This window comes from Lepisosteus platostomus, chromosome 20, assembly GCF_059453375.1.
Source record: "Lepisosteus platostomus isolate fLepPlt1 chromosome 20, fLepPlt1.hap1, whole genome shotgun sequence".
NCBI classification, from domain to species: Eukaryota; Metazoa; Chordata; class Actinopteri; order Semionotiformes; family Lepisosteidae; genus Lepisosteus; species Lepisosteus platostomus.
This window is the reverse complement of record NC_142630.1, coordinates 4589899-4612942: the sequence shown is the minus strand read 5'-3', so window position 1 is coordinate 4612942 and position 23044 is coordinate 4589899. Positions and strand designations below refer to the sequence as shown.

Sequence of the window (23044 nt, the reverse complement as noted above, 5' to 3'; positions counted from 1 at the left end):
CAACCTAGGAAATACATTTTCATAGGGGGCGGAGGGTGGTAAAATAAATAACAAATGTTCCACTTTGTCATTCCAAACCTATTGACATCACATCTGAGATAATGACCGAAGTGCTCAATTACCAGTTTTAATGAGTGGTAGAACTTAGTAACATGGAAGACATTCCACAGTAGAAAATCCAGCCACGGTCATTGTGGAGTAGTAGGAGAACTGAACCTATAGACTGCGCTGGTGAGATTTTACTTGGTTTTGCTTATTGTCTTCTTAATCATAAATTACAGTTTGGCTCGTAGTTTAACGGTAATGAATTGCATCCAGACTTGCCTTGGCATGGGCCTGTTTCGGCAACGTTCTCCTCTTTCTTCTGTACTGCCTAGTTGTGGTTCCCATGGCTCTGGAGAGACATCTTCCTGAACCAGCAAGTCTGCGCTCTCAACACAAACAGATATCTGGTACACAGATGGGCTGCTGGTATAGACCTCAGTATTTTTTCCAACATGCTTGTTTACTAAACCTAGGCATTTGGAATATGTCCTAATATCTTTACCCATAACAAAATATAGGACTGGCTTATTTGGTGTTCTTTAATGTCCTTTATTCATTTAATGTCTTGGATTTCCAGCTCTGACTGTTGTATAATGGTAGTCACATGTTCTCTAAGGTATCATTATGCTGAGTGCCCTCACCAGGAGAGGTTGTACCGCGTAGCTCATGTGTTTTTTAGCAACTAATTGATCTGAGGATCTTACCCAGGCATGTTGTGTGAGACACCCAGGGGATCAGCTTGAACAACATGGCTGACCAGGGTGTTCCCGACTCTAATGCCTAGGCTGGCAGTGTCAGGTGTATGTACAGATAGCCACTCATCTCTGACTCACCTTTGAAATCATCTGAAGATTTGAAATCCCTTTAAGAAGTGTCACGGCCAAAGTCCAGAATGTGGGTCACATTTCAGAGCATTTCGATAGGGCTGAGACAGTGTACTGTACAGTTGCAGTCATGTGGTGACAACTTAAAATCTACTCCTATAGCTTCAGATCCCTCCCACACCCTGTTGCCTTTTCTCTAGATGGGATGGAATGATGGAAACGGGGGGCTGTAATATAATAATATGACTTGAGGGACATCAGAGCATCCTGCCATATCGTGTCAGAACCTGTTGGCAGGATCCGATGGATGGATAAAAGAAGAAATTTGGAAAACCTTTTGTGCACGTACTATACGTTTTGAAAGAAAAAGCTGAAAAATGAAGGTACTGCTAATAATCCAGGTAACAAAGGTGTTTGACATGTTAATGAAACATAATTGAAAAATAGTTGTTACTTCTTTTTAAAGTGTGTCTGTGTTTCTGCCTGTACTCTCCCACTGAGTCTTTCTGACTCACATTCACAAATGTGTGGATGCTTGTGCAAGTGAATGCAAACTCTTTTGGGGCTATTGTTCTGTGTCAGGATTGAGTGTGGTCTATTAACCCTTAACTAAAATAAACTGCTAATAAATAGCAGTCCAACATCTGGAGATGCAGCTATCTGGATGGAAGGAGGTTTGGAATAGCCAATGCAATCGGTTAGAGATGTTGCATTCTTCCTTAGTTGGATGGAAGTTAGGAAAGGGGAGGCATTGAAATTTATAACTTTGTCATTTCAAAGTCTTGTTTTACCTTATTGAAAAAACAACAAATTCTGCCATGTCCTTGAAGCAAAGTCCATTATGTTTTTGTAGATTGGCTAAAACTGTCAAAATATTGCTGTGCCATTAACTAGCATCAACAGAATATCCTTCTTTACTTTGAATGTTCTGCACTGCAACAACAGAGTTTTGATATTCTTTTATAATTAGGTGGAATATGATGACTGCTCAACACGGCACATAACAGGTACCACTGTTCTGTTGTCAGATTTCCGGAGGTCACACAGAGGCCTCTCGCTTGGCTGCCAAGAGGAGAGAGCCTTGTTGATCTGATGTCCGGGCCTTCATTTAGTTTCTCCTTGCCAGTTCCCAGGCTTTAATGATGATGTCACTTTTCAGTGAGGATAAATACAAGTTTCAACCCGTTTCACTCGTGTGAAGAGGTATTTTTTTAATTTCCAGATTTATATTTAGATATACAATGTCCTGAGAAGCCTTGTAATGACCTGTTTTTTTCAGATCAGAAGACGTCCTTTTACAGCCGGTCCAGCTAGACCAATAAACAGACAGTCAGGGTCTGGGTTGTGTCAGAAGGAACAGATGTTTGGGAGTAACAGTGACTTAGGAAGCACACATGCTGTAAAAGACTATTTTTGTGTTCACCTCAGAAAAAGTGCGTGGGTCCTCTAGAGCTTACATTTATTCGAATGACGTTTTACTGGATGCTTTTCCTAGCCTATAAAATATTGGAAACAAGATTTTATTTCTCCCTTTTCTCTATGAGTGAGGGGTTTGTCTGCTGGTTTGTTTTGGTTTTCCCTCTGAACCATGAAAAATGTTTTCTGTTTGGTCCTTTGGGTTATTTTCCTGTTTATATTTGCTGATTCCAGTTTAAAAACATTTGTTAAAGATACATAAAATGTCCCATATGAGACATTTTATGATGGTGCTTATGTCCACCTGTTTGAGAACCAAAGTTTGATTATTAAAAGCTGGTAATCTGTCAAAATCATAGTTACTTCAGTTGAGATGGATCTGGAAATATTAGCACACATTCATGATGCATTGTGTTTCTAAAAATAAAATCAAACCCTGTTTGCATTCTGTTCCATTTTATTGAACTATTCCTGTGGTTTATTAATATTTTATAAGCGTGTGAAAGGAAACATTTAATCTGGTTAAATCATCTGATTTGAACATTATTCATTGTTAACGTAACTGCTGGCTGTGAAGTCTGTAGTGCTACATGACTTGTTTTCTCTCATTAAATTTCAAAAACTTCAATTAATTTTATTTAGAATTTTTTACCCTGGTTTTAAAAATTGAACACTAATGAGGAATTAACTCTATATGTGCACATTTTCCCCCCTTTACTCTGTAACGAGAGCATTCAAATATTGAGTCTTTAGTGACACTTCAAGATTTACTGCTGACATTCACTGCTCGTGACTAACAAACAACCCAACTAACTGGCCATTAATTTCACATAATGGCCAGTTTTTCTTATCCTCTCGGACCTCTGTTTGTTTGTGGTACAGCCAGAATTCAAACTAGCTGTCTCCAGTTTGTAGAAAAGACATTTAGTGGTGAAACCAACAACCAGGTGAGATACTCAAGATACTCTATACTATAAGTCTAGAAAATAATGCAAAAGGTCAAGACCTTCAATGCCTGAAACAGTCTGGAAGTGCTAAATTTAGAGCTGAGTTATTGTTGGGTTTCTAAAAATACAGTGTTATGCTCAACTAAATTGTTTGACATCCATGGTAACTGCAGAATTGAGCTGTGGTATTGCAGCTTACCCCATTTCACCTTTATTAAAGGTAATCTTTTTAATTGAAAGCAGGGGTAAGTTATAGACTAAGTGCCCATAAATAAACCTTATACACTGAAACTAAAACTTTTGTACTGAGCCATGAATGTTAAAATAAGTAGCAGAAAAACATTAACAGGTTTACCCTGCAATTATGCTTGCTTAATTTGAATGGTTAAAAAGTACATTTATAATCTGAAACAAAATGCAGTGTAACTTGTCCTAGGTTATTGGAGTATGCAAATCAATCGGAGTCTTTTACTAAAGATTGTCCCAAATTCTGTTCACTTAACCTCATATCCTTTTATCACCAATTTTTAATCTTATCGCAGGATAAAGAGGGTCTTTCACAAGGAACTATCTGTTTGAATCCTACTAAATAAAAAACAACACCCAAACTCAGAAGAGAAATGGTCAGAATTTTAATTTACAACTCGGAGAACATTGTAACCTTATTAAAATGACTGTATGTAATGTTAGTACAGCTTCATAAAAAACAGAGCAGTATTTGATTTGAAAATGTCTTCACTTTTTATATAGAAATCAATCAGTTTCATAAAAACTAATGCACAAAAAATGTTGACATGCTTTAATAAAAAGTTACAGGTGTTGACACATCATCACATGTATTTTCCTCTAAACATGCGTAAGACTTAATTTACATGAGCATATTTATTACAAAAGATTTGAATCTGTTAAAAGATCAAGGAAATGCTTCTAACTGGGTCCTTACTGGAGTTATACTGGATGGGCCAGTACACTCACAGGAAGACAGGCTATGATACACAAGATGCCCCAATTCTCCAAGTCTCAGGATGTATAAAAAGCCTGGCTCCCACAGTCCCTCATAAAATAAAACAGATGTTTCTTGTAATTGTTGTGCACATCTCTCCCCAAACAATACCAGCCAAGTGGAAATACTGAGATTTCTAAAGGGATTCAGTTAAAAAAAAACACACCTTCCTCGACAGACTTCTGAGATAGCATGCCCACTAACTGAGGGATGGGACAATTTTCAGGTTTTGTTGAGTCGTATAAAAGTCAATCTAAAACGGTCATAAAAATATCAGCTTTTGATTTAAGTAGGGCTTTATTCAGGTGCTTTGACAAAAAGGGTGGAAAGCAAGGAATACGGGCATGTTTTGGTTTTGATCTTCCACTCTTAGGATTAAGGTGGGAAGAAATTTCCTATTAACAAGTTCTTTCTTCCATTCTGTCAAATTTTGGCAGCAGTTCATTTGGGTTATTCTGCAGACATGCTGGCACCCAGTTCCCTTTACTCCGTAGGTTTCATCTTAAGAGCCTTGAGGGACGAAACACAAGAATTACCTTTCAGCAAGATTGACATTAACGTCTGTTATATTTGTCCCTACAGGGCTAATAATTGTTCCGTTCTTAGAATTTCAGAACAGTGCTGCGAAGCTGTAAAACCAAATCACTGGTTTACCAGCCGTTTACTTGTATTAGTGACTCCAGACTGCTTAAGCCTTTCCATTCATTGAAGTCTTTCCATTATGGACATTTTGACATAAACATTCTGTGACAAACAAATTGAAGACAGTTTGTAGTTTGGGGTTTTATTTTACAGAGTCAGAGAGGGCATACTGAATAACTATAAACCTCAAGTAGTAGTGACTCCAGTAATCACTCTTCAAAAAGTGATCATTCTTCGATTTCAGGGGGCTTGTGTTTTATGGTGTGTTTGATAAAGACTTGTAGTGTAAATACGCGGTTGTGTCAGTCTAAAGAAACCCAAGAGAACTGCTATTGAGAGACATTGAGAGACAACAAACACCTAAAGTCATTCCTGCTGTGGTCTAAATGGTCCCATGATTAGAACATACAGAAGTGATTATGGGTGGTGATTGATTTACATCAGTAGGTTTCATTGTACGAAAGCAACTCAGTGAGCAAAGTGATTTTGTGAAATATCTACCCTCTTAGTGACTGTCCCAGGACCACTCCGAAACTGCCACAGGGATCTGGCTCTTACCTAGGAAGTTCAGACTTTTGGGAGAGCTTTGTTCACCCCGTGGTTGTTGTCTTGAAGAGCAGGTCAGTGCCCAGAGGAAAATGACCTTATTCTGCAGCACAACACAAAAAGCATGCTTTGAAACTGTTACCCCTGCCACCTCACTGTCCGGTTATTGCACCATCACAGTTTCACCTGTTCTTTCGCCCCAGTGAAGCGAGCTCTTTGAAATTCAGTGTTTGTCCAAATGGCTCCACAGGAATGGTCTGGGGATGAGCTCAAGCCATTTTATTTTGTGAGCATCCATAATCCACACCTTTGTCTTTGGGTAACACAAAGAGTTTGCCAAACTTACAGATATGGCTCCTGAAAAGGATAAATGCATCCCTATTTCTCTTTTAAAACTGCAGCCAAGAACCCTTTGCAAAAATGACATTGGATGTAGTTGTACGAAAGTAAAATGACATTTGGCAGCTTGTTGACCTGTGTGAAGCAGTCCCATAGTCACAGTATCTATACATATTACAGGAAGTGAAATATAAAAGGAATCCAGGCTTTCCCTCTGAGGTTACAGGGGAAAAGGAGTACAATACTATATAGCATGTACGTGTGGAAGAAAAGTGTACTTTTCTCAAGACAACCCATCCAGCCCCACATACAGTACTCTGTCAGCCCCAGACAAACCACTTTCCTGCTCATGCTAAACCCTTGTTTTGAACATAAACAAATTCTCACACATACCTTTCTGTTGTTACCTTCTGTAAGTTATTATTTTTAATTTTTGTATTTTATTTGGTGCTGCTGTTGCGTTCTTTTCACCGAGACGGTTTCCTGTGTGGGCTCAGTGGAGCTGCAGATTTTACCAGAGGAAATTAAACAGAACTGGAAATGATCACCCTGGGTAATGGAAATATTGCTGAGCAAACGCACCTGAGTTAGTCACAGTGTAATTAGTGACGGGCCTCTGTGAATAAGCAGATATCCCCGACCGATTTTCACAGCAAGGATGTGGCCGCAGTTGCTTTTGTGCCATGAAGGACAACACCCATGCAAACGGGCCACAAGGAAACCGCAGGAGATCATTCTGAGATGTGCAGCATTATGCCTCAATTAACATGAGACACATTTGAGTTGTTTAATGGGTCGTGGTGTTTGTAGGGAATTACGCAAGGCTGAGTCAGGATAAAAAAATTATCTGGGTTATTGATCTAAAATGTGTGGGAGCTGCCAGTGAATCTTCAGGATTTCGTTAATTCATATCCCTCCCGACTCAGCGGCTTGTTTCAGATGTTGCCTTGCTTGGAAAATCAGGTTCATTTTTTCTGGAAGTGAGAGTGCTGTTATTTCTAACTTTTAATTGCTGGACTTGAAGTGTGCGATTGCATTCAGAATTATGGAAAGCAGACTTGTTTAACGGCCTCATTTCTCATCATAAAACGATGTTGGATCCCTATGTTGAAGCGAGTACAAAGGTGGAAGCAGATTGCAAGCGAAATAAAAACAATTTTAACAATATGGGCTTTGATGACTGGACTTGAAGTCTCCGCTTGCATGCAGTATGTTGAAACATCAGAAGATTTCCCGTTTATTTTTAACTCTGTAGTCATTACTTAATTTTGTTTGAGCAATTAACAGTCACGCAAAACATGAGATAGGCCCTATTAAATCTATTTATACTTCAGTTTCTGTAAATTTGTTTTGTAGTAAATTTGTGTTTCTTGTTTTGAGAGGCTGTTGTTGTCTGTGAGCATAAAGCTCCTGTGTATGATTTCCAAAAGAAAACAAAATCAGCTATCCTACCCCCAAAGTCTTTATTAGATCCCTATTGAGTGAAAGGAAATGGTGAAGAATACATGTACCATGAATGTTTTTTGTGAAGATTAGATAACTACATGAAACTCAAGTACATATTACCACAGAGGGTAATTGAATGCAAGGAAAGTGAGAAATACTACACCAATCAAAACCTTGTTTTTCTTGGGAAGGAAATTTTAAAGATTTGTCTATCCCTGGAACTTCCCTGTTAGAAGAGCCTAAAGGTCTGTAGAACATTTTCAGTTCTACAGCTGGAGTCTCAGCAATCTCTCTGTGTTTTTCCATCGAGTGACGAACGAATTGGACCCTGCTTCGTCCCTCGTGTGTCTGCCTTACGATTTACAATACGAAGCCTCCATACCAGAAGCCATATTTTAGATGAAATTGCTATCGTTAAATGTGTGGCCACCGGTGTCAAATGAAGATATTATGAACAAAAACAACTTTTTCAGGCATTTTTATTATACCACTTTATATTATATTGGAGTCAAGTACGTACTTTTGAGATTACAACTCTTGATAATAGTTACTTCATTCCTGTCGATGTGTTAGTGAAGCAATAGTTTGGCACTGTGATTTCAGGTTCACCCCTACATGAACCATTGTTTCACTGTTCGCTGACATCTCTTTATTATTGCAAGGAAAGAAGACCAGACATCGTACAATTTCCGCCTCCCACAGACGTCAGGTATATATACTATCCGTCTCCACATGGATCGTAGCTGAACATTGTGAAAGCTGTTTGTGTTAAGGACATAAACTAATGTTCCATCATGAAAGGCATGTTCTTTCCATCCAAAATTATATGTTCACAGAAAAAAGTTCATACACAAGCACAGCCCGTTCCTCATAAAAACGTGCAGGATGCCTTTAGAGAAAAAACAGCTCACAAAGTGTGAAAGTTTGAGTCATTCTCAGATCTTTTCTCATCTTTCTGAACATCAAAAAAGGGCCAATTGCAATAAAACAGATGTTGTCGTAATTGGAAAATTGCACCTTTACAATACAGAGTGTTTCCAAATGCCCCACTTGAGACTGATTATCCACACATATTTCAGGAAAGGCTTTTTGATGACAATAAGAAGGAAAAGGTGGTTTAGATTCATGTTTAGGTGTGTATGATGAGCGTCTGTCACTGCTGGTGAGCTGCACGATACACAATTCATCTGTGTCCACACTGATTGATGACTCTCATCTCACCAACAACCTGTACAGTAATGATGGTATAAGTATTCCAACCCCTTGCTGTGGAAAGCCTCAATGAATATACAAGCATCTTTTTTGTCTGCATGTGTGGTGTTTTTATATGTATGTGAGTTTTCCTTTTTCTGAACTAAAGGGTGCTCTTTGCCTGACTTTTCTGTAGGTTGTTTCAGATATGACTGTGTCATCATGACCCAACACTCTGCATGCAAATTGCTTTCTATCCAACTGCTGTTACATAGCCCAGGACTAGCATCCATTCAGTCAGCTCTGTAATAGGATTTGATGTCTCTGTAATTGATCACATTTTCTTTGAATGCCGAAAATCAGATGTAAGGCTATTTATTGACTGATGATGGGTACTTCTTCTAATAATGATAAACTGAATCTAAATTGAAACTTATTGTACATTGTAAGAGCTGTAAGTTGGATATAAATGCTTCCTCTTGAGGAACCTGTAGATCTAGTGTTGTTTACTGAAGAATACTTGTACGAGTCTAAGGCAATTATCTCAGGTTTAAGGATACAAAAGGATTTAAAATTAGCTGGTGCGTGGTAGGGGTTTCTGGGGGGATCAGACTTTTTTGTGATCGTTTCAAATATCTAACAACAGGAGCCAAGAACACAAACATGAGAGTGCGGAAAACATTGTTCAGGCTCAAGTTTGTCTGGGCACATTGTCTAAACGTCTGCAGGATAAAAAAAAGTGTTGTTTCTGCAGTCCGAGTCTGGCACAATTATGACCACCGAGGCCTACTTGTAAACCACTCAAACTAGCTCTGCTGTTTTTATTTTTGTTGGGGCTCTTCCACTGCTGCTACATTATAAAGGTAATTGGTAGTTTGTTCAAACTAAGCCCATATTATTGATAGGAGTATATCTGTAGCAAGTAGCGCAGCAGATGTTGCTGAAATAAGTCTGTAGACAGGATGCTGTAAAAGATCCAGAATTTGGATCATAGAGAAATGGAGATGTTTTCCAAGAAATATTAAAGAATGCCTGTCTAGATATTGCTGCTGAGTGAAAACAGATATGTGATTTTAATTATTTTAAGAAACACCCAGACATTTCTAAATGTAGATTTTGTGTATATAAGAAGAAATTCAGTTGTGAGCCAATAGTGTTAATGCAAGCCCTGTTTGTCATATGTGTACAATGTTGTAATTGCTGTATTGAAAATATATTTATTCAAAACATAAATCACAATCTAAAATACAGTTCTGCACACAGTATTCAGAACTTTCAACTGCTGCATTTCCATTTCAAGACATAATTTACAAAGATTATTTTGCAAGAGTGAAATGTAGACATGCACATTATGTACTATATATATTGCTGTAGTATTTACATTTAATTAAAATCTAGAAGTCTATCTTCTAGATAGATAGTTGTCTATCTTTAGACAACAGGTACTGTGACTTGTAGAGATTTTTTGGGCACAATGTGTAAACAAATATTAGTTTCATATGTCTTTTTTATTTCTGTCTTGAAGAGGAAATGAGTTGTAATAAAAGCTGAATCTGAAGCTTGTGGATGTACTAGCTTAAAACTGAAACAGCACGTACTGTAAAGCAAATCAAAGTCCACCTTAAACATGTTGTGAAAACCTGCACAGATCTCAACGCCAATTTTACAGAGAGCGAGTGAACCGCAGCTCTGGCTGACCTGACAGGAGGTAGCTTATGGTGTCACTGCAAGATGCAGGAGCCGTGTGGCAGAGGGGTACACTGTGACACATCAGACTCGGACGTTTCATGGGAACTTTGAATTGGTGCAGCCTTTGCTGTAGGGAACATTTTGTACTATGAGGTGTTACTGTTACTTTTCTGGGAACCCCCTCCTCCCCACCATGATGAGTCATTTGGACCTTTTCTCCTCTTAATCCTCCAGACACAACACATTCCTTTGCCCTTCTTCACCAGGAGATCCTTTATTCTCCCTCAGCCTGCGTCAAGTCTGGTCCCCCACGATCCAAGAGCTCTCCCTAACAGAGGCTGTGGTGGTGACTCATCAAAGAGACCTCTCCTGCCTCAGCGCAGGCATTTCATTTGTACTTTCAGGCTCTGCGAAGCTTGAGCCACCGAAAACCAGTATCTCTGGTGAAAGTGCACTGTTAACACTTTCAGAGGCTGCTTTTTTACACATGGCACACATCTGGAGGAATTAAAGAAGCAAGGGGAGATGACAGCTGTTCAGTATAGGAAGCAGAACAGAATACAGAGAAGAAGCAAAAATGTTTAAACTTCTGTCTTGTTTGTAATTTGTGATTTTCAATTTTTACGTTATATAAAATACTCTGTAATGTACTGTATTATACTGATTGAAGTTTACTGTATTCCAATCTGGAATAGGCTGAAACAGTCAACGCGTGATCAATTAGTGTAAAGCTAACAGTTCTTCAGATTCCTCCTCCACACAACAACATTCGTACTTTTTTAATGTCTGATGTTTGTTCACAAAGCTGTTAAAGCTGCAGTATCATTCAGATTTTCTTGCTACCTTCATCTCTTATTGGTGGTGAAATCTCTCCTGTAATTTGCTTTTGTTAGATGTGGGGTCTGTTTTAGAGTTTCATGAGGCAGCATTTGTAATTGCAACAGACATCTGAAAATGTGTCTCCAAAGGGAAGCATTTCTAAGGCGTATGATGCCTGAAGAGGTCTATTATGGTATACGTATCGAGGTATGAGAAAAAACATAGGGATTGTTTTTTCCTCTGATTTTTTTGTGCTTTAGCATTTTTGTCAGTACTGGGTAGAAGAAGCTTTTCTTTACACAGATAAAAGCAGTTGTAGGATAACAAACCAAACCTCACTGGTGGGCAAGAAAAGGAGAAATCAAATGTCTATTTTAAGAAGGAAGGACTCTGCACAGAAAGCAGACTTTGAGAAAGGAGTTGTTTATGGGGGTGTTTTTTGTGAACTTAAGGTCAGGGACATAAGAGTCCCATTTCTGAGCCTGCAGTCCCTGGAACCCATCAGCACCTGCACAAAGGGGCCATTCTCACAGGGCACCTGCGCTGCCAGCTTCTCACACAGCTGATACTTGTTGCTAATCGAAGATCAGTCAGCTCTCCCCTCCTACTGTACCTGCTGCAGACAGATCCATTTCTTCTCCTTTCTTGAACTTTACAAAGTCTTTCTTCTGAGCTCTACAGGGACAGTATAAACAGTGTCCAAGCAGGTGCACCCATCTCCAAATCCTCATTCAACTTTCAAAGGATTACAGAGCAAGTGTTTTTTAGGATATTCAAATGTGTCTAGCTTTTGCAGTGCATGTCTATACTTCGCGGTGTCCAAGAATTACGTTTTTAAGAAGGTTTTCCTTGCTGCCGTGCTCTAGCAGTTCTATGGACTCCGTTTACTAATGCGTCAGCATCCTTGTGTTTGAAAATGAGCTTTATATTTAAAAGTTATTTTTTATTAAAAGCTGAATCTGAACCTTAACCTTGAAGGAATATGCAGTCCATAAAATATTTTTCAACACTATAATTGTTTAAAACAGCATTCATCAACAGAATAGGCTAAAAGTACAATTTGGTTTTTCTAAAAGTTTAAAATATTTAAATGCAATTGACATTAAATTTAATTGAAAGGTTAGCCTTTAGTATTTCTTTTTGTTGCAGGTGTACTAGGACTGTATATACCTTTTTAAATAAGAACTTTCTTCTCAGCATTGGATATTTCCTAATTTCGTACATTTAATACAAGGGAAAATGATTAACTTGAAGCAAACCTAGAAGCTGCAGCTTTAAATGCAAAATTACAGGTTGAAAACCCACAAGAGGATTGTCACTTATGTCAAGAAATCAAGAATGAAAAAACAAAAGACGTTATAAGACTGCTGCCACCCTAATGAGCACCGTTCAGAATCCCACAGACTATTATTTACTTTGAAGCATCACTCCTAGTCTTTACTTTAAGGCTCTAGGTGTTTATCAAAGTGAATGTGTAATTCTGACTCTCTAAGCATACTTATCAGTTTCCCCACATCGAGAAATCGTTTTCCCTTGATTACAAAGTTTTTCTTTTTCAGAAAATAAAGGTTAAACTCTGGGATTTTGCAACTAACACTACACATGAAAAGAACTAGGCAGACGATTGTTTAATTACACACAGAGATAACTGTGTTTTTGTTTTCCACTTTTAATTTATGAACTGTGCTGAAGGCATTTTCAAATAATCTCAGAAGCTCCTGTAAATTAAACAAATCCAACATGATTATTCTTCCCAAAATTCTTCTTATTTCCACGTTGCTCGGTGATTTTGTAGGTTTTCTTTTATAAAAGAAACATTTTGACGGTTCAGAGAAATCAACATGTATAGGTATTTGGATCTTTACCGCATTGCAAGCATCATTTGTTTGTTGTAAATAGATTGTGCGGGAACTGCAGCATGCATCTTTCCGAAATTCTGGTTTTCGTGTAACATCTGCATTAGCTTTATCATCAGATTTATAAACGGGAAGATTTTAATGAAGTTTGATGAAAGCAGGAGCCAGGGCTCTAAATGAGAGGACAACAGCTTACAAGTCTGCTGTGTGGAGTTGTCACACCCTCGCCTGCCTCCCCATCCCCTAGTTTTCTCCCATAGTCCGGAGACATGCAGTCCAGGTTAGCTGGCATCAGTAAATTGCCCTCAGTGTGTGCATGTGAGTAATGCGTGTGTGTGTGTGTATAGACAATGGACTGGCTTCCTGCCTGGGTGCAGTTCCACCCTCTGCCTGCGGGGTTAGTTTCCACTTCACTGCGGCCCCCTGCAAGATAAAGCAGTAACTGAAAATGGAGGGGTGTAATACGCAGCTCCAGTCCTTCTGTGAGTCATTTCTTTCAGATGCATTTTTTTCCCTTACTACTGCTGAGTGACATGCTCTGGGACACACTTCTACAAATCTGTTTTGTTCAGTCTGAACCGAAAAAGAAAAATAGCCCTTTGCGTTCAGTCCCCAGTCCCTTCCAGAGAGAGGCTGGGACTGAAATATAAATGTGAGTCATGAGAGTCGGCTGAGGGGAGAAGGGGAAGGTGATGTTCACCCAAGCTGAACGAAAGTACTGTGCTTGCTGGCTTGGACTGCTGGGTAGGTTTCAGCAGCACCTTCCTTAGATCTGGATTAGAAAGAAACTTCATCCCCAGAGATTAGGTTGCAGGTCACTTGGCAGACACGGGTAATTGTGCTTGAACCGTTGAAGGTATGTCTCAGGGCCTGCCCTGGGTTCACTGTTGTGGCTTGATTATGGTTCCTCAGATTTTCCTCAAGAAGGAGTAAAGAGTTATGAGAAAGATTGCAGCTAGGATGATAGAGCTTCTGGATTGAAAACTGTATTCAGGACCAGTTAAGGTGAAACTTTCTCTACATTTAAGAGACTGTGGTGGGATTTATGACAAGACCAGATACAGTAGTACAGCAGTGCCGAGCTCTGCTGGTTTCCCATATCGCAGGCCTGTCATTAGATATATATATTTGAAAAAATCACTTAGTCAAGTAAATCTGAGTGTAGAAATCGTGTAACTCCATACCCTTGCTCTGGCTGTAGTCTTATCCTGAACACTAACCACAGATATATACAGTAAATGTATCAAGGTACAGTCTTGAAATCTGAATCCCCTGTGATAAGATTTGCTCTTAAATAGATTTCATTCAGCTGAGCTCTAAATGTACTGGGATCCTCATTCCATCAGGTCACAAATGGACAACCTGGCCTTTTTCAAGCAAGTGAGTGAGTTTCCCAGTTACTTCGTACAACCTAAAGCATGTGGTGCGTACATGTGTGTAACTTTTATAGGAAGGTGGGGAACCCTACTTCAAAGCTTCAAAACGGGGAAATTTAGGTTCCCACCCAATGTTCCTTTAACTAAGGATTAATCTCCATGATTAATATGTACTTTCACAAAAATTCGGAAGAGCAGACCTTATAATTAAACAATGGTTATAAACTCAGCATGATGTACAGTTCTTTAACTTGACACTCCCTCGAGGAGATGGGGAGTTTCCACAATTTAATAACGTTTTTCCCCTGCTTCTAATTAAGGAAAAAAACTTTAAACTCATCCTTTCTAAAGTACAACAGTAGTTACAATATTGGATGTAAAAAACTTCTCCAAAATATCATCACAATGACTTATTTTAAAGTCTAAAACCTAAAACTTGGTTTAGCTATGTTGAGTTTTGTGGTTTTGTGTAGAAGAAATGCCAGTTTTCTAAGTCAAACTGATTGATTGCAGGTGTGATATGTGCTGACCATGACTTGTGTAAATCTTGATTAAAAGATTAAAACATTGTTTCCAATTTTGTCTGCTATAATAATAATAATAATAATAATAATAATAATAATAAACTTTATTTTATATAGCGCCTTTAAAGGTGACTTCTCAAAGCGCTTTACAGGATGACAATAACAATAAATAAGAAGACTACAACAATAAATAAGAAGATTTCACAAGATAGGACACAATTATAATTACAACAATCCAACAATAACAATAGAGGAGACCGTGGAAGATGGTATTAAGAAGACCAGAGGGGTGAAGAATGGAACCAGTTAAGTAAAGGCTTTTCTGAAGAAGAAGGTTTTGAGTCTGGATTTGAAGGAGTTTAGAGAAGGTGACTCTCTGATATCCTTGGGCAAAGAGTTCCAGAGCTTTGGGGCATAGCAGGAGAAGGCCCTGTCGCCCATACAATGTAGACGGGCTTGGGGGACAGTAAGGAGGGCAGAATTTGAAGAGCGGAGGTTGCGAGGTGGGGAGTAGGGCGATAAAAGTTCAGACAGGTATTGAGGTGCCAAGCCATGTAAAGCCTTATAGGTGAGCATGAGGATTTTAAAGTCTACGCGGAATTTGACCGGAAGCCAGTGCAAGGACTCCAGGATAGGAGTAATGTGAACACTTGCACTAGACCTGGTCAGGATTCTGGCTGCTGAATTTTGGACATGCTGCAGCTTGTTCAGAGTAGATTTAGATACCCCAGGGAGTAGAGCATTGCAGTAGTCAATTCGAGAGAATACAAATATGTTGATCAGCTTTTCAGCCACAGTTAATGATAGCATAGGGCGAAGTCTTGACAGTATGCTGTACATGTGGGTCAAATGTTAAGCCAGAATCGAATATAACCCCAAGGTATAGTTTATGTATACCTACATAAACATAGTATACATTACTATAGTTTATGTAATGAAGCCCTTAAGCGGTCCTGTCCGAGTCTGACCTTGGTGAATGGTTTTAAGAATACCAGAATGCAAACTATATTATACAGGCCCCTATTAACCACAATTTACAGTAAAAGGCAAAGCTAATAGAGTAATATGTAAAAAAAAACTCTAGGATGTTCATATAAATATCTTTGACAACATTTGTTTGTTTTTTCACATGGAGAAATTAACATGATTATAAAGCATAGCTAAACTTGTGCTGTGAAATTTGATTTATTGTTTTTTCTGGCAGGGAAAATGTATTGGCACCTGAATGAAAAATCAAGCAGGCTCTCTTTTAAGAAAGATTTTAGATGCTTATAATAATTGAAATGATTTTTTTTTCTGTATCTGCTGTTCTCATGCAATTGAGTATGTGTCCTCCTTATCTGCAAGCACTCAATAAAATCTGTGGGCTACATCTGAGTATTGATTCCATTGATGTTTGCTTAGTCATCCCATTTAAGTTCTTGAACTTTTAAGGCATGTTTGAACACCTTTGAACAACTATTATTTTTTATACATTGGCAGACATTTAGGTTTTCAATCAAAGACCCATTATCTTGATTGGAATATGAAATCTTTTTTCTAATAAAGGCCAGATAAAGGGAACCTTGGACTTGGTTTGTTCCTTCCTGAATTACTCCTTTTCAAAAGAAATTACTTTACTTAGAAAAGGGTTTTATTTTTTTGTCTGTGTGCAACATAGTGTATCTGAGGACTTCTGTTAATGCAATGAAAATGACAGACATTAGGTGTGTTAACACTCACAAAGATATAACAAACAAAATGTCCCATCTTTTAAAAGTGAGGTTACGTTTCAGCACAACAGAAATATTTGCTCATTTAAAAGCACCAGCAACATTTTGGGCACTGCATAGCAGCCAGCAACTTTGCCACATTGTTGCCTTCCCATTATTCATTCATTCCAATGTTCAGTCGTTTGCAATTTTTATCTCCTGGTTTCATCAGCTAATAACGTAAAATCCACATTAGGCATTTTCAAGGTGTTGTTGCCATGTGTCATGACATCAATGTGCATTTTGTCCGTCATTAGAGAGAAGGCCATTCAGCCCATGTAGGTCATTGCAGAAGTAGTAGCTAATCTGAGGATCTGAGGAGCTCATCCAGCCTTTTTTAAAGAAACCCAGCTCTGCCAACATGGCTGGGTAGCTTGATCCATATTCCACAGCACTTTGGGTACAGAGGTTCCTCCTGTTCACAGTTTTTTTATGCACTTCCGCATAGTATCCACTTGTGCTCTCGATTACAAAGTACAGCAGATCAGGCTCTTCTGTGTCTTCTAGAAAACACCCCATTCCTGGTCAGAAAGTACCGAGTCATGTTGGAGTCATGTTGGATTGATTCTGGGAGCACGAGCGTGAAGTTCACGGTGTTCCCTGGCTTGTGGGATATACAGTAACTCTGCTTTGTTTCCTTTTTCAGGTCCTGAGAGGGGCCCAGCTCATTGCTGTGGCATCTGCCGATCCTACAGCCACCGGAGTGGAGGGGTCACCACTGCAGGCGAGCGACATCCAAGTGCAGTACGTCCAGTTAGCACCTGTGACTGACCACACAGCCGCTGTTCAGGTGAGGGGTTGGTGATTCGGTCATGCAGTCATGGCACAGACTCTGAGCAAAAGTAAGCTCTTACGATGTTGCGTGTGCAGTGATTTTTGCAAACGTCTGACCCAAAACCCAGGGTAAGTGCAGAATACAGCATCCAGGCCATAAGGGGCAAATTAAAGATTAACAGCTCTCAGAATTTATCTTAATTTCTCTTAAATTGAAAACTACAAATTGAGACCCAGTGCTAAAGGCCATGATGACAATAATGCACATCTGAGCCTTAATGAAATGCAACTAAATCATTTCTCAGGTCGGAGATGCATCTTAATTCATACAGTATCTGTATATTGTATATACTGTACTGTATATATGGTATATGAATTATACATCCTGTTTATACTTATTTAAATATATAGTTTAAGTTTTAGGTGTCAAGGCAAGGTGGTTCTCATGTAGCAAAAAAAAAGGCAGAGAATGATAAGCATAATGCATACCTCACAATTGGCTCCCTAGAGTTTTTGTGCTGATGAGGTCTAATCTTGATTGAAGCCTGTGCTCTTGGCACGAGGAGTGTATAATTCCCTGCCAGCATTTAGTAGCTGTAGGCACTTGTGGTAAAATTGCTACCACTTTCTTTTCATTTTGAGCTATAAAAAGGAAACGGCATGCAGCAAGTGATGGTTAGGACCGGCTCCACGCAAGCAAAGAAAAGTGTCCCGTTGAAGCAAGCAGACAGTGGCTCAGGCAGGTGAAGCAAATCAGTTCCTTTCCGTGCAGTACTTGGCAGGGCACTGTTCCAGAGCTGACTGTAAACACAGCGCTAATGACCTGCCTAATAATGTAACAAGTTGAGGTGAAACATACGAAGACCTCTCTTTCCACTCCCGCCTTTTGATCACTTTCTGTTAGTTTATCTGCACCTTGCCTTCCCAGCAAAGGGATTTTCTAAAAAAAAAAAAAAAAAATGAAGTACAGTACGGGAAAGAGCACAGCCCTTTTTTACCCCCTATCAGCTACAGAGATACAGAGAGCTCTCTGGCTTTTGAAGGAGAAGAGCAAGGAATCTGATTCTGTATAAGAAAGAAAACAGCATAGCATCGCCCTCCCCACCCCCACAATCAGAGATACCCCACTCCCAGGTTCTGCCAAAGAACCCCGAAAATAAAGTCACTTAAAAGTACTGAGCAATAAGGATCTGACCTTGTCTCTTCCTATGATCTTTGAGGGGATCCGAGCCACACAGAGTTCCATATCCATATTGTGGTATCCTAACGAGCAATGTGTATGCACTGTATAGTTCAGAAAGCAAATTAGAAGTGCCTCTTGTACTCAAACATGGTGGTATGCAGTACAGATTTTTTCTAATCCAACCAGACTTCAAACTAAACAATTTTATTTTGGTTGTACCACATACTGTATTTAATTTTCTACCCACATCAGTATTAAACAGGTATATGAGAGTGTTTTTCAAACTTCAGAACAATGCCTTGCCTACCTAAACAGATCTTCAGTGAATATATGCATTTTTTAATTCTCTCAGCCTAAATAAGACTTTACGGTAGAACTTCAGAATAAAGCCATGCATGCAGATTAAAGCACAGATGATTTTTTCAGAAGGCTAAAACAGGGCAGGACAAGTTATATCTTTCAGTTGATATCCCAGGATTCATCATAACATCCATCCGTGTTTTCCATGATTGCGTTGTACAGTGTGCATTTAAAAAGTGCCCTTTATTATTCTTAAAAAAGGATTCCCTGGTTTCCAAAGAAAAGAACAGGCTTGGTTATCTGTCACTTGATATTAATTTCTCTGGTTACCTCAAAGATCTAATATTCCAGGCTAACATACAGTACGTGCAGTTTAAAGGTAGGAAATTAATAAGCAGGTCATCCAGTTTTTCCATATAGGTTTCATAGTATATTACACATTTTACATCTTTAGAAAGTTATTTAACATACAGTAGCAAATCATATATTGTACTTATTCTATGACAGGAATTGCAGAGTTAATTTCAGTGACATTTTGGTATATCCAAATTATTATTATAACCATGTGTTATGATCAGATGAACAACAAATAACCTCTTGGCTCTACATCCATATCTGATAATGTGCATTATAATTTGTAACGCAATTTAAGTTTTGCAATTTATTGAGACCACTTTTATTTATTTTGGTTTCATGCATCATAATGTGTTGAAAAAAATAAACATGTGGATACTTTGAAAATTTAAAGCTCATATCTGGCTCGAAATATAAGACATTTTTCCAGAAACTGAAAACATACATCACAGTAGAAAAGTATGAGACAGCATCTGCAAGAGTCAGGATGAATTAATGTCTTTTTTGTTTCGTTTTTCCAAAAAATCAAAAGTCAATAATAGCTATAAAAGCCGTATAGCTAGTTTGGTCATTACTGATCTTCCATTCCTAGCACTATGTGAGCTCCGTGCACATTTGAAGGCTGAGTGCTCTGGGTTCTGGATGAATGCACTTAAAAACTGCTCTGTCCAACACACGTGAGAGCTCCTCTCAAGAGAAACATGGAGCAGTTCTTTCAGCTCTGTTTATACCACCGATCAGTGAGATGGACATCCTCTTTCCCATTGCAGGCAGTGGGAGAATGGATGACCTGGTTGAAGCTTCAGCTAAGAGGCCTTCCCAGTGCAATAGCAAGATGTTAAAAGTCTCTGTGGCAGCTCAGCTCCGTAGTACCTGAGCCTGAGAGAGAAGGGATTTACTAACACCCTGCAGCTCTTAGCAGACACCAAGGCCTTTCCGGATCCCATTATTTCTTAAGGCATCTTTGTCTTGTCTTAGTCCTGTGTAGATTTTAGTCAGGGATTTCCGAAGGAGTTCTGTGCTTCACTTACCTTTGCATTTCCTCCTTCCCACCATGCCTACTACACTGCTGTCACGCCCTCTGCAGCCAGAGGGCGCTCCTTCTCTGTCCTGTCCCTAGTTTCCGGTCTGCTGTCCTTCCTGTCCCTCTCTTTCCCTTGGGCTATATATTTCCGGGTCTTGCACTCTGTCCTGGCTCAGCATTGACGTTCGGATGTCCTGAGACCCGCCTAGCACCAGGGCGCCCCACGTCAGCTCCCTGAGGGCATAGGTTTCTATACGGCATTCCTGAACTCTTTGTACTAATGAGCCCGGGCCTTTTTCCCGTCTCGCCGCTACGCATATGGGTCTTTTTCCGCTCTCCTGCTCCCCACGGTTAGTCCCTTTGGACGTCCGTGACAACTGCGGGTTTCTTCTTTTGTCAGGAGGCTGGTTGAATCAGTCCCGGAATGATGGACTGACCTAGAGCTGTTTAATGGGTTTTTAGGTGGTATGATGCGGTATGTTCACTGAACTTCCAAGTTGTTGAAGCTCTTGGACAGCTTCAGCAATACAGTATGTATTCATTGTTACAGTATGTATCGTATGCACTGTGGAGTAGTGGTCAGGGTTCTGGACTGGGCTGTGAGACACTGCTGTTGTAGCTTTGAGCAAGACACTTCACAACCATTCCAGTGAAAAGCCTCAGCCGAGTAAATGTATATACACAAATGCTTCACTCTTCTAAATCTGTTAACATTTTTCATCATCATTCCTTTTCACATCCCAGCAAATTTTCAAACTGAGTCCAGTGCATAGACTTGCAGGACCTCGGGTTCCCTTCAGTGTAGGCAAGACTGTGTCCCTGAGGGTTGTTCTCTGCATGGTGCCACTTACAGCTGTAGCTTGGTGCTATGGGAGCACACACACCTGGAGTGTGTGCTGCAGCTCAAGAGCTTTCAATCCGAAGCCTTGAGGAGGAATTCCTTCTGCACTGAATGCAAGGTGACATCCTGAAGCTTACTGCTGTGCTCTCATGGCTTACCCCCATCTTTGCTGTTTGAGCTGTGAAAAGCAAAATTAAAAGTGTGTTATTCAAAAGCAATACGTGATGTTGGGTATAACCCTTGCATTTTCAAGGCCTCACTGGTTCCATTTCCGGGGCGAAAATTTGGCAATAGCACATTTTCCTCACCAAGCAAACAATAGTTCGAAGAACTCTCTCTGTCTTTTCCCTTTACTTTGATAGCTAAAGTTCCTCCAAAAGACAGCTGTCAAGCCAAAGTAAATGGACTGGTGGAAGAGGAGTTCGAGAGCAGTCTGAGCTGTTTTAAGCAGAGCTTCTTAATCAGACTGCAGACCTATCTTCTCCAGGCTCTGCATTATTTCCTATATAATAAATTAAAGATTGCTAGTTCTTCCCAAAGAGTCAATGTGGAATTTTCTCCCTACTGTAATTTAACAGCATTATCTCAAGCAAGCTCTCTGTGAGGCAGATTTATAAGCTGCTGTAATGATGAAAAATGATGGTGTTGCTGGTTGCGTATGGTCTGATTAAGTTGAATCAAAATTCACATTAGTTTGCCTTTGAAACAAACCATAATAAATAGTTGAGTGCACTTTGGTCTTTTATCTCAAAATTCTTTAATTATTTCCTTATGAATGGATTATTTTGTTTCAAAGGCATTTTGAATTTATGTATTCTTTTTTCTTTTTTTTTCCTAAACAACATTTTAGTGGCTGTGGAGTCATCAGAATTGGGTTTCGGTAATATGCACATGTGTTTGGTCTTTATTTTTTATTTTTATTTAAGGAAAATTGTAAAATAAAGTTCAGACTGGTTGAGATCAATGATAATATTACCACATCTTAATGCAAGAAAAACATCTTTGAAACTTAGATGGAAGTTTGGAGTGTAATATGAAGTGCCTACTAGCATGTGGTGTGTAAATTTAGTTCTCCAAACTGTGGCCTGAGCTACACAGTGGCATTTTCCTGGGAACATTGATATTAAAAAATCATGTATGTTTTTGTATTTCAAAATCAATCCATTTAACTCCTTTGACATCATAATGTTGTCTGAAATAATGGGGATAATTTCCATTCAGAGGAAAATCATGAGACATTAAAAATATGGTAAATATAATGTCTTAAGGACATGCAGAGCATGTCTTTATATCCTCATCATTTCAAGTCTTTATCTGCTGGAATGATTCTTCAGTAAATGTCTGTTTGTGCCTGTCAATTCTACAAACAATTGAATATGCTTCTCGGGGCTCATATTCTTGGTTATTTCATGAGCATTATTTCAGTATTTGGTCTATGTTTCATTCTGTGTGTCCAGCTCAGGACTTTGTTTTTCCTTCGTGCTGACAATGATGTCACAGACTCTTATGTTTTCTAATCAATTCTTTTATTTTTCTCTCTCTTGTTGTTATCCCCAGAGATCCATATTTCCCTGTTTTTTGGTCTTCTTGTAGTCTCTTTTATTCAGAGTCAAACTTTCACATCCCTTGCTCATACAAGAATCCCAACATTGTTCAAAGGCTTCTCAAAAGCACCCAGACTATTTTTTCTTCTGTGCACACACCCACACAGTATATACGTGAGAGTGTTCAACAAATACACAGCTTTTAACTCATGTAGCTTCTTTTATGTTCTGTTTCCTTGGCATTTATTAAGGATTACTAGTTGGCTATTTGAAAATCCCAAAGAAACTGAAACTCCCATATAGACAGCACTGGCTAAAGAAGTATAGTAAACCAGAAAATTGGTGGGTAGCTTCCACCCGAAGAAGGGTCCACAGCTGAAATGTTGTGTTTTCTTTCATCTCTTTTCAGCATGGAATAAACCTCTTACTTGTTCCTATGTTAAGCTTAGTTTAACTTTTCAGTGCATCAAAAACAGTTACTGTTTATTGTGCATGGATATTGCAGTATTTTTAAATATTCATCACATATAAAGTCGGTATGCCTTGATAGGGAAGATAATACATATTTTAACCTTAACCAAAAGCAACCTGTTGCACAGACATGGCCGGT

General features: G+C 39.1%; 1 protein-coding gene and 1 long non-coding RNA gene across 3 annotated transcripts in view; one reads left to right on the top strand and one right to left on the bottom strand.

The window, feature by feature from the left end:
- Nucleotides 1-23044, top strand: part of banp (BTG3 associated nuclear protein) — a 128321-nt gene that overhangs the window by 99748 nt on the left and 5529 nt on the right. For both annotated transcript variants that reach the window (XM_088614012.1, XM_088614013.1), the window contains exon 12: nt 17061-17204. In XM_088614012.1, coding sequence (XP_088470138.1) covers nt 17061-17204 — 144 coding nt within the window. The remainder of the gene's footprint in view (nt 1-17060; nt 17205-23044) is intronic.
- LOC148644305 (uncharacterized) lies at nt 4204-6343 on the bottom strand. The gene is made up of 3 exons (XR_015928703.1): nt 6156-6343; nt 5436-5526; nt 4204-4745 (listed from the first exon to the last, which is right to left on the bottom strand). It is a non-coding gene; the product is annotated as an uncharacterized LOC148644305 (long non-coding RNA).